This window comes from Branchiostoma lanceolatum, chromosome 18 (assembly GCF_035083965.1).
Source record: "Branchiostoma lanceolatum isolate klBraLanc5 chromosome 18, klBraLanc5.hap2, whole genome shotgun sequence".
Taxonomy (NCBI): Eukaryota; Metazoa; Chordata; class Leptocardii; order Amphioxiformes; family Branchiostomatidae; genus Branchiostoma; species Branchiostoma lanceolatum.
In genome coordinates, this window is record NC_089739.1 from 3,503,519 (window position 1) to 3,514,366 (window position 10,848).

Sequence of the window (10,848 nt, forward strand, 5' to 3'; positions counted from 1 at the left end):
AGTGTTAGAGGCCATTATACACTGTACCATCTACAGAAGGGTCTAGAATTTGAATCCTTGCTGTTGTTAGTTACCTGGTTGACCTGCATGATACTGTAATAATTGCAGCTTGCAATATCTAGTGTAAACTTTACCGAACTGTAGGTGGGTATAGTGTTTTGCAGTAGGGGAAATATTGAAACTGCCCATACCGTACATATGGCCTGTGTGAATTGTTTCAGTCAGAATAGAACGAATGATCTTTGCATGCTAAAGCTGTATGAAATGAAATCTGAAGTTAATATCAACATATAGCAATATTAGGTGGACCTTCTGTAATAACATGGTGTACACGTCTCTCGTATTCTAGCTGCAGTTTCTAGTGTTATCGGCAGGAGGCAATGCGTATTGTAACAATTCTTATCATAACTTTTAGCTTCTAAATCTAAATCTATCCTTCCATTTATTTGGACAAAATAAACCAACTGGGGATGGGGGTCCTGGCAATGCTTACGGTAATTTGAGGACACTGTCAACACTGTCAACATATAACGGAACATTGACTTGTTCCAGCCAAGGGTTTTGTGACTGTCAGTTCATTGGACTGTTCCATTGTATTCATGGGGCGCCTGAAAAAATACTAAGCCTAAGTCTGCAAACGCCGCCCAACAGTTTCATTGTGACTTTTGGCCATCGAAGCCAGTGATACTAATAATATTTCAATAAAGATTGACCATAAATCAGCGTAACAAACAAAATGCTACGCAGAATCAAAGAGACCAATTACGCTTCACGAACAATTTACCGACAACGCATAACGCTGATTTAGAGTCTCGGCTTGCTACAATAAACGGTGAATTAACAGACCTATCGACCCCCTTCCCCTCGTTAAATGACGCATGCAGACCCTTATAATGGAGGGACATGTTTACATTATCTTTGTTATTTACATTTTAGGGTCAACAGTACGAACGTACAGTCTGATATTAACTATCAATACATGTACCTGCTACTATGTCAACGGACCACTTCGCCCGGTACTTGCTATTTGCATAGCCGATCATGTGTTTACTCAGCCGTCATTTAGCTGCTACAATAGGAATCACGTGTATTACCAGTTGAGCAAGGGGCTGAACGTATGCATAAGTATTGCTGGAATTTTTTAGGGACATGTGTAGTTGATATTTTTCATGTCTGTTGCACTTCCGGGTTATTGTACGTTACCGCCACGTATGTGACCCCACAAATGAAATGGATTCGTCCAGGTAACTGTCTGCCGTTAGTGACCCCTTGGCCTTTGACCGAGCACCGAAACCTTATTGTGGCAGGTGTGTTTTTTTGAAACCCTTATTATACATCTTAATCTCGTTAACTTTAACCATCTGAGACCCTTCTGAAGGTAGGAGATTACATTTTAACGATCTATGGTCAGTCATTACACGTTTGAATGAAGTTTGAATGCATAAATATGGCCCATGTTTTCAAATATCATACGTAATTGCCATCGATATTGATTTGCCCGCGGGTTTGCTGGGGGGGGGGGGTGTATTGTATTGGGGAAGTATTGGGGAAGACATTTACTGCACTGAGTCAGCACTTACCTATCTTTCTACTATTGAAACTAGCTAGTGAGATATTAAGTTAGGCGTGGGACAGTCGAACTAAAGTTGAGACCATTGTAGTCATCATTAAAGAACGGAACATTCCGTTCTGTTTTATAACATGTTATAGCACCTCATACTACTCAGTGGGAAGGTGATACCTTTATTGTAGCAAATAAAACAAACACTAAAATCATACACGACAGGGTAGACAGTTTCGGTTAAAAACGAAAGTAAAACCAAAGAGTGGCAATATTACCGGCGTCAACACAGCATTGAGCATCTAATTGTATTTTGATGTCTGCCTCCATTTTGATGATGATACTAGACAAACACATAAATTGCCTTTGACACAACAAAATGCTATCAGCATGCATAGGGATTTCTTTAGACTTATAATGTGATTTTTTTTCTGATGGAATAATTAGTTCTTATTGTACTCGTTTTGTGTGTGACACTTTTTAAAATGTCTTCTTGTAACAGCACCGCCGCCAGAGATACTTAGAATGGCGCTCGACCCCCTATCGATAGAGACAGTGCAAGTCGAGGAGGAATCACCATCAAAGGTGACAAAGGCTCTACTTCTGCTGAACTGAGATACACAGCTCAGAGACACATAGAAAATCAGACACACACACATAGTATTGCACACACACACACATACATACCTAAATACATGAAAACATACATACATACATACACAAATAGAGATATATATACACACAATACACACACACATTCACTGACCCATTATTCGCCTTCGTCAATTTTCGTACCTTTCATGCATATCATTATGCCATTGCAATGAATGCAGGATATCTATTGCCTGGAGGTCTTGTTACTAAAATTCTTTCAATTCAGGTTTTCAACGACCCTATCCATGGATCCGTTGAATTACCTGCCATCTGTGTGGCCATTATCGACACTCCTGAGTTCCAAAGACTGCGGCACATCAAACAGCTGGGGCTCACGTGTCTCGTGTACCCAACTGCCGTCCACACCCGCTTCGACCATTCAATAGGGTAACACAGATGCTTTATCTTTCATAAATCTGCCGAACAAGCTTGATGTGTGTCTTACTAATGTTAGACATATCTTTGTACTCAATCAACACACTCAAAAATTAATAGATGGATAGTTTAAAGGAAACATTGTCAAGATTGCGAGTAATCTTTTGTTACCAAGAGTTGAAGAATGTGTATTAAATCATACTCAATTTATTAGATATATTTTCGGGATTTTGTTAGGGAGTAACATGAGTGCAAGCAAACAGGCACATTCAATCGTATTTGCTTTCTAATGCCCTAAACTGTATCAGATGTTCAAATGTATTTCTCATCGTGAATATAGTCATCGTATAGCAATTGCTAATATTATTATTTTTTTACATTTGATAGTTATCTTGACAAGTTTGTTATAAATCAGTCATTGCTATGTTTTTATTACCTGCTTATAGACATAAAAAGTGCTCTTGAAATACGCCACGTTTTATTTTTCAGAGTATGTCATCTGGCAGATGAAATGGTGCAAGCCCTCAGGAGACGACATAGACCAAACGACAGCCGTCCTATTGACATCACTGAGGAAGAGCACCTCTGTGTCATGATTGCAGGACTGTGCAGGGATCTAGGTATTTTATGATAACGGATGACACTGCTTAGCTTGCAGTCTTAACTTGCCATGTCATGAATATTTACATAATGATAACTGGTCAATAGCTGCTATGGTTTTAAACCTACATTAAAATATAGGATAAGAGATTATATGTGATCTAAACAGCATAACTTCATTCGGGGTTACATTCACCATGTCAAGTATAAATAGATTATTCCTTTATTTTGAACAGGTTTTGGGCCGTTTTCGCATCTCTTTGACCAACGGTTCATGAGGAATAAAGAGAAAGATTACACGGTAAGTTTCTGGTCATCATGTGGGGGAGTTCCTAACACTCTAAGATGTTAACTCTTCGAAACATTTAATCCACTAATGACACAATGGTAACTGTACTTTCAATGAACATTTCTCATTTTCAGCCAGGGGCTATGTCAGCAAATATCTTTGGAGAAATATGCAAGATGCCGAGAATCGAGAAACTCCTTAAGGTGACTTGATATTACCTACACTCTGGGTGACAGGGTAATCCTTTCTTTTGGCAATATTTTGGCAACATTCTTGCATAACATTCCACCAAACAGATTATTGTATTATTTTGACATGCTGTCCTTCAGAGATACAAACTGGACGGGGAGATTAAGTTCATCCAGGAACTGATAAATCCTCCCGTAGGTCTATGGGAAAAGGTACGTGACGTGAGCTGGAGAATACTCGCTAACTTTATTTGCCGAGTTGTTTTCCCTTTTTTTACATCATCTAAGCTTATCGTTATTCCTTATAATTGATATATTTATGTTTGTTGCCATGATGCTTTCACATGTTCTTACTTAACATTGGGTAAGGGCAGATACATGTAAATCCCATTTTGTATATTTGTCCCTTTACGGGAAAATAAATAGAAATTAATAGATTGAGGTACTTTTTATCATGTTAAGGTTGGAAACACAGCTGTGTGCGTTCACGACACATTGGCCTTACTTTCTAATCATTGCAATTATCCGATTATGTAGTAATGTACACCTCCATCATACAGAGGTATGTTCTATTAAAAAATACGTTTCTTTCACGTTTGTTCTGACTTCAGGATAGCACAAGGACAGAATATAAGGTATGTTCGTTTCCATGATACCCCCCATGTTCTGACATGCATTGTACATTTTCATAAAATATTCAGCCTCCCGAGTATGTGGTTTTTAGGTACAACTGTGTTTTAAATGTTGCTTTTCCGTTAGACTCCATGGTTCTGCGTGGGACGGGGCGAGGATAAGAGCTTCCTGTACCTTGTAAGATATACTGCTTTACCGCTATCTAATTTGTCAAGATCTTGATAATCCTACTACTATTAATTAAAAGTAAGATTAATGAGAATGTGTCAAACTGGTATAAATATGGTCTATATGATTAAACTTTCAAGACTTTGTAATATTACATAATTGGTCTGAACAACCATGGATAGTTATATTATGAAATATTCAATTGACTGCATAACATTATCATTTCGTCTGGTAAAGACGGGCAGTCAGAGTATTTGGAAATTGTTGTTTTGTAATGTGGTAACGTCATTGTTTAAGAGAAATAAGCTATTTTTTAAAAGAAAAGCTTGTATTTCTCAAGTTGATTGGTAAAAAAAAACACCTACTTTGTATTACTTAACATTGGCAACTTCAACTTACATGGTAGAAATCTGGTAACTAACTTGACAACTATCGAATTTACAACTTACAGATTGTGAAGAACACGCTGAATGGAATCGACGTGGCCAAGTGGGACTACTGCGCACGGGACTGCTACTTCCTCGGCATCCAAAACAGCTTTGATTATCAACGGCTCCTCAAGTTCTCAAGGGTGTTGAAATGGGGAAGGCGTCAAGAGATATGCTTCAAATTCAAGGTCAGTTCCTCATGATTATACTGAAAAATGTTCATATGATAAAGAACGTTGATTTTTAAACAAAATGTTTATGTAACACTATGCATATGGTGCAAGACGCAAATATCGATGTTCTATGCACTTCTGTCAAGACAACAATAACCGCCATAGGTATTTTCTAATCAAAACCTATGAGATGTTGTAAAACAATCAAGAAATTACTGTAGGCGCACATTGTTTGATAACTACACTTATCTTCATTTATCTATTCATTGGTTTTGCTGGAGGTAGTACTAGTACTAGGTACAGTATTTGAAGCCCGTCTGTCCAGACATTGATTCATCACCATAGATTTAACCACTTCACTGTTGTTCACATATCTTTTCTAGGAGGCCTTCCATTTGTACAACCTGTACCGGATGAGGCATATACTTCACCTGCGTGCCTATCAGCACTCAGTGAAGAACGCCATAGAAATCATGTAGGTTTTTTTCAACTGAACGGACTTTTTTTTGATATTCATCAAACGTTCCGTTCAGAAAATAAGTTTGCATGGAAGAGAAATATCATAGTGAGCAAGATCTTTGTTTCCTTATTAGCATGACACATGAAGTGAAGGAAGGGGTGTTAAAACATATGACAGCAAAATAAGAAGGGCTAAGGGAGTAATCAAACAAACAATAGCAAATGCGCATATGCGCGAAAATGTGAGTGCATACTTTTCTGCAATAGGGTTTTGCTTGTTTTCGTTTTTCTAGGTTTTCAGAGGCATTGGAAGAAGTGGACAAAGCTTTGACAAGTAGAAAGAATACAGACCTTAACATGCTCTTCGGTGAAGGGTATGATATTTTTTTTTTTTTCATCCGGCACTCGCCAAACGGTTATAGTTTATATATGGTTTTCTAATTACGAAGTATATTTGTGTTTTCCTGTTTTCCTTTTCCCATGAATACGCGAACAACAAGTAAATATACAAAAGGAGCTGGATAAGGTACCGTTTCCAAAACCTATCGAGTTCATTGAGTATCTATTGTTACTGAGTGTCTAACCTTCGTCAACGGATAAGTATCTTTCTTATTCTTACCAAGGAATCTGTCTGGCAAGGTTGACAACGTGCAGGACTTCCTGTCTTTGACGGATGACATCTACAGACGAATCTTGCTTTGCCCTCATCCTGCTATAGGCAGTGCGCGAGCCATCCTACAGAAGATAGAGACACGGCAGTTGTACAAGCTAGTTGTAGAAGCAACTTACAGCGACAAAGTTAAGGAGGTAAGATTAAAGATATCAACATTCATAACATATTCATTTTTATTCAAAGTATGCAATGCTGCACAATTTCTCAACTATTTCAAAATGTCGATGCAAAACCACCACTATGAAATAATCATTTTAAGCTAAACATCATAAATATATAATGTCGATGAGAGTTACTTGCTTTTTTTCTCTCACAGGACGAGATTTCACTGAGTGCAAGGAAGTCCCTTGAAGCGTTAGACCCCTCCCTAAGAGAAATGGCTTACATCGAGGTTTGCTATTTCTTTCTTCCTAACTTCTAATCCTAATCTTTCACTCAAACTACTCAAGTAAGTCTGACAGTAAATGCAAGACTGGTAATCATTTTAATGAAAATCATGAACAGTATAAGAAAGACCTCATCATAATAACTACATGATATGAATAATGTTTTTTTTTGTCATCAGACTGTCTATTTTGATTATGGCGTGAACATAGACGAGCCCCTCAGGAACGCTCACTTCTTCACGAAGAACGAACCAAACGTGCCATTCTTCCTAAGAGAGGAACAGGTATGTTGCAATATCTGATTATTTTTTTTCCCAAATGACATAGGTCTGAACTTCAAATCATGGGCAAAACGGTCGTTCTATCTTGCGTTAATTAACCCAAATAAAAAATGTCGTCACTCCGTTTACTCACAAGATGCATTAAACATTGAAGATGCCTGTTGGTTGTTAGGTTCTTCTAAAGTCGGTTTTGCTCTATTCGTTTTCCCTTTGTACGAACGTAATGACATCCACAAATAAACAACAAATGAGTGTGACGCATGTACAGTGAATAATGCAGACGTTTTCAGCATTCAGCAGATTACTTGCTTGAAATATACATATGTAATAGAATTATTTTCAATCCTCAGGAGCCACGTGTACTTCCAAAGGATATGTTGGAACGAAAAATAAGAGTGTACTGCAAGAGTACAGAGACTTCTTGCTGGGAAAAAATTCATGAGTAAGTTTGCAAAAAGCATATCACCCAGGCTTAATCTGTATGAAATTCTCAGTAACGTCATATGTAAGCATATGAATGTATTTTTGGTAAAACGTGCAATCAAAACGATAGTCACATCAATCGTTGATGAACATTTTGTTTATAGAGAATGTTCCCGTATACATTAAGAACTGGGTGAAACAAGACTTCGGAGACCTCATATCTCCATGAAATAGTTTGATAATGCAAATGACTTCCACATTTGCATAATCTATGCTTAGTCATGTACACCTTACACTGAGTCATACAGGTTACAATGTTGACAGCCCAATTATTTACTCATTACCACTTAGATTGCTAGAAGAATTATCATGGAACTTTTGCATTGAATTATACAAATAAGGAATTCATTTGCATAATTGGTATCTGTTAATGTTCCATCTTAAGATTACTATATCGGCCTTAACATAATCTGATCAATTTTCTATAGATGTTTGATGCAGTGGTGGACTGAGCAATACCAGACACGGACTATTCTTTCAACGGTACCTTTATTTTACCTTTTTGTAGACGAAATTTATCATAATTATTTTAAAACACTTGTTTTTTTTTAAACACTTGTATTGGGAAAAACTTTAGGTATATGACTTAACTAATCCTTATCGATTCTTTTATCGTTGTTTTGCTTCCTTTCAATACAAATGCATGTCGATCGGAGGACTGACGCAGGTCTATCGGTGACACAGGTCTAGCGGTGTTTGAAAGGGAGGTGTTTTATTCTATTGTTCATTCAGAGCAGGTCAATTTAGTTTAAGATGAAAATGAAATCAATTGTCTTCGTCGTCATACACGTTTGTCGCATTTGCCATACAGCCACCAAACGTGATATCTCCGACAACGCCAGGGTCCGGGCGAAAGACATCCCCAGAGTTTAAAATCAGCAGCGCCATCACAACAGATCCGCACAACCCCGCGAAAAGAAACCTCACGTCGGTATGTAACAGTCTTTTGCCGTCTTAGTCATTTTCAAATGTGTCAATATTTCCGCAAAGCACATTTTAGTCTCGTTGATTATCATTTCTTACATGTTTCAAAGGGGAAAAAACAACTCAAACGTTTCGAAAATTACAAATGTTAACGCAAAACTACTGCAAACTTTCGTGAAATTGCACTTAGATTAAACGAATATTCACACAATGAATAGCAATTCTATCATTATATATCATAATCAAAATACTTTTACCTTTCACCTTCTCTACTTGTCATGCTATTTGTAGACCTTGGAAGACGAGCCATCGACCTCAGAGCATTCCTCACAGCGAGGGACCAGGATGTCACAGAGAGTCGCAGAAAAGAAGATGGTAAACGTTGTTTTGATTCTATGACACTTTTGTTATCTCATAAACTTTTCTGTCAATCAAGTTGTTGTATGAAATTTTGACTAATTATGTACAAAGTGATTGGTAAGCTGAGGGACCATATGACGGCTAACTTAAGGATTTATCTTCTTTTTCAATGGCTCCTTCATTACAAAGAAGCCCTCGGTTATAAGGTATACTGTCGATACTGTTATATCTTAACATAGCCATCTCTGTATGAACATTGATATATCGATTGTTGCTTACTTTACTAGAAACTTGAAGAGCAGAGAGATGCTGCTTTAGCTGAGTCAACAGGGATAACCACTCCACAGAAAAGTGAGATGACGTTTTCCCGACCTTCTGTACTTATTGAGCATTACGTTATAGTTGTTCCAAAGATTGATTAAAACCAGTTTAATTAGGCCTGAAATATGATTTTCTTCTGGTGTGTACTGTGCATTCCCCATGACTTATTTTACATTGAAGATTAGGATAGCTCAAAAACGTACTATAGACTGCAACCCTGTATAAAAAGTTCATAAAACTTTGATTTCCACTTAGCTTTTAGCAGTTTGTTGCACTGTCATCATTTCCTAAAAATGTAAACAACATACACGTACCTGTAACAACAGACTGCAAATACTGTAGCTAGGTCTACCTATTGAGATTAAGTGAAAACTCAAACTTAGGAAAATGTCTATGCCGAGCTTCCAGCAAAGTGATTTTAAGATATGACTTTTTTGTTGCTACGACTATACACTTGTCTTTTGATTATTTTTAACCTAACTTAGGCAAGCAGACAATTGATGCTAACGCTTGTTCATTTTACCAGGCCTGCTACAGAGATGTTTCGATGTAGTTGTAGAGGAGGCACGCGATGCTTGGAAGGAGATTGCTCGACACCTGCAGCTTTCAGAGACCGATATTCGTAGCATCCAACTGGAGTGGCCAAGAAATTGTACAGAATGCACAAGAGCCATGCTGTACAAATGGGAAACTCGCGAGGGAAATAATGCTTCAGTCCAATGGCTAATGAGTGCGCTCGAGTCCGCAGGTCGTGTGGATGTAAAGGAAAGAGTAAGTGAGATTGCAGATGAGTTAGAGGATTAAAAGCTCCAGACCCAAAGACACCATAATGTATTGCCAGTTATAGCATCCACCAATTCACCGCATTTTCCTTGTAATGCTCTAAATTTTTCGATGAAACTCAAGAGGGTAAAAGATAATCCAAGTGCAAAGCCAAGCCAACACTTTTTACAGGTACATTTGAGCTCTGTCATGCTGTTATATGAACAGCGTCCCTCGGCTACACAACTCCCTCGGCTACACAACTCCCTTGGCTACACAACTCCCTTTTGAGAACCTTGCCACCACCACCCCCCCCCCCCCCCAATATATACGCCGCTGTTCATAGGAAGTCTGCGAAGGAGGCTAGCCGAAATGTTACTTTCTGCGGTAATGCTTTTTAAAATGATGTCATGATATGTAATATTTCAGTGACAGTGGTAATAAATTTATGCATACAGTTCAGTATGTGTATAATTTTTAATGCTTTTATGTAATATTGTTATGACGTGGGTTTTGTTCAATGATATGCACTTTTTGCCATAGTCCTTGTTGATGACGTTTGACATAGCAACTGAACAAGCGACTTCACAATGTTCAGTATATTGTAAATATATGTAATTCGATCTATAAAGTAGTATGTTGTGAATGTATTGTGTAACGAATGATGCAGATATGACGTTGTATTAAAAGTTAAGAGTTCAATTTGAACAAAACGCACAGCGGTAGAAGTTCACTACCATGGTTGTTTCCAAATACATGTATCTTATAAAGAAATTCGTTTAAGCTTACTTATACTGCTCTAGAAACTTAATGATCTGTAAAGAAAGCTGCTATCAATGGAGTGATTTTTGATATGTTCTGATTAAGAATCTAAGTAACTGAATGCGGTATCGCTTTCGCTGCACACAAAAAAGGAGCCCCCTGGTAATCAAAGTTTGAAGTGCAACTGTCTGCCCACCAAATAGGCATGCATTGTGGATGATTGTCATGTGTTGTTCAATCCTGGTTTATGGGATCATGATGCAACAGTAACGGGCAATAACTGCCCCCCCCCCCATAAACGACCGCGCGTAATCTTCAAGCAGGTATTGCCGTCGAAAATTAAACGTTTTCTAACTCTTTCTCCGAAA

The 10,848-nt window shown here is 37.9% G+C and overlaps 1 protein-coding gene across 1 annotated transcript; it reads left to right on the forward strand.

The window, feature by feature from the left end:
- Positions 1 to 1,229: 1,229 nt before the first annotated feature.
- Positions 1,230 to 9,927, forward strand: LOC136424431 (deoxynucleoside triphosphate triphosphohydrolase SAMHD1-like). Its single transcript, XM_066413031.1, has 21 exons — positions 1,230 to 1,307; positions 2,064 to 2,146; positions 2,442 to 2,602; positions 3,080 to 3,210; positions 3,427 to 3,491; positions 3,614 to 3,682; positions 3,809 to 3,880; positions 4,279 to 4,302; positions 4,427 to 4,477; positions 4,920 to 5,084; positions 5,453 to 5,544; positions 5,822 to 5,902; positions 6,152 to 6,335; positions 6,518 to 6,592; positions 6,767 to 6,871; positions 7,219 to 7,310; positions 7,780 to 7,834; positions 8,163 to 8,282; positions 8,567 to 8,650; positions 8,923 to 8,986; positions 9,483 to 9,927. Exons 2-21 carry the CDS (start codon positions 2,087 to 2,089, stop codon positions 9,758 to 9,760), a joined length of 2,028 nt encoding a protein of 675 aa, XP_066269128.1. The 5' UTR covers positions 1,230 to 1,307; positions 2,064 to 2,086; the 3' UTR covers positions 9,761 to 9,927.
- Positions 9,928 to 10,848: the final 921 nt, after the last annotated feature.

What these genes read in the sequence shown, in the direction of transcription:
- LOC136424431 (XM_066413031.1), top strand. Translation starts at nt 2,087, where the DNA reads ATGGCGCTCGACCCCCTATCGATAGAGACAGTGCAAGTCGAGGAGGAA. An exon ending in ACAGCGACAAAGTTAAGGAG is followed by an intron (nt 6,336 to 6,517) that starts GTAAGATTAAAG and finishes TTTCTCTCACAG; the next exon opens with GACGAGATTTCACTGAGTGC. An exon ending in GAGAAATGGCTTACATCGAG is followed by an intron (nt 6,593 to 6,766) that starts GTTTGCTATTTC and finishes TTTTGTCATCAG; the next exon opens with ACTGTCTATTTTGATTATGG.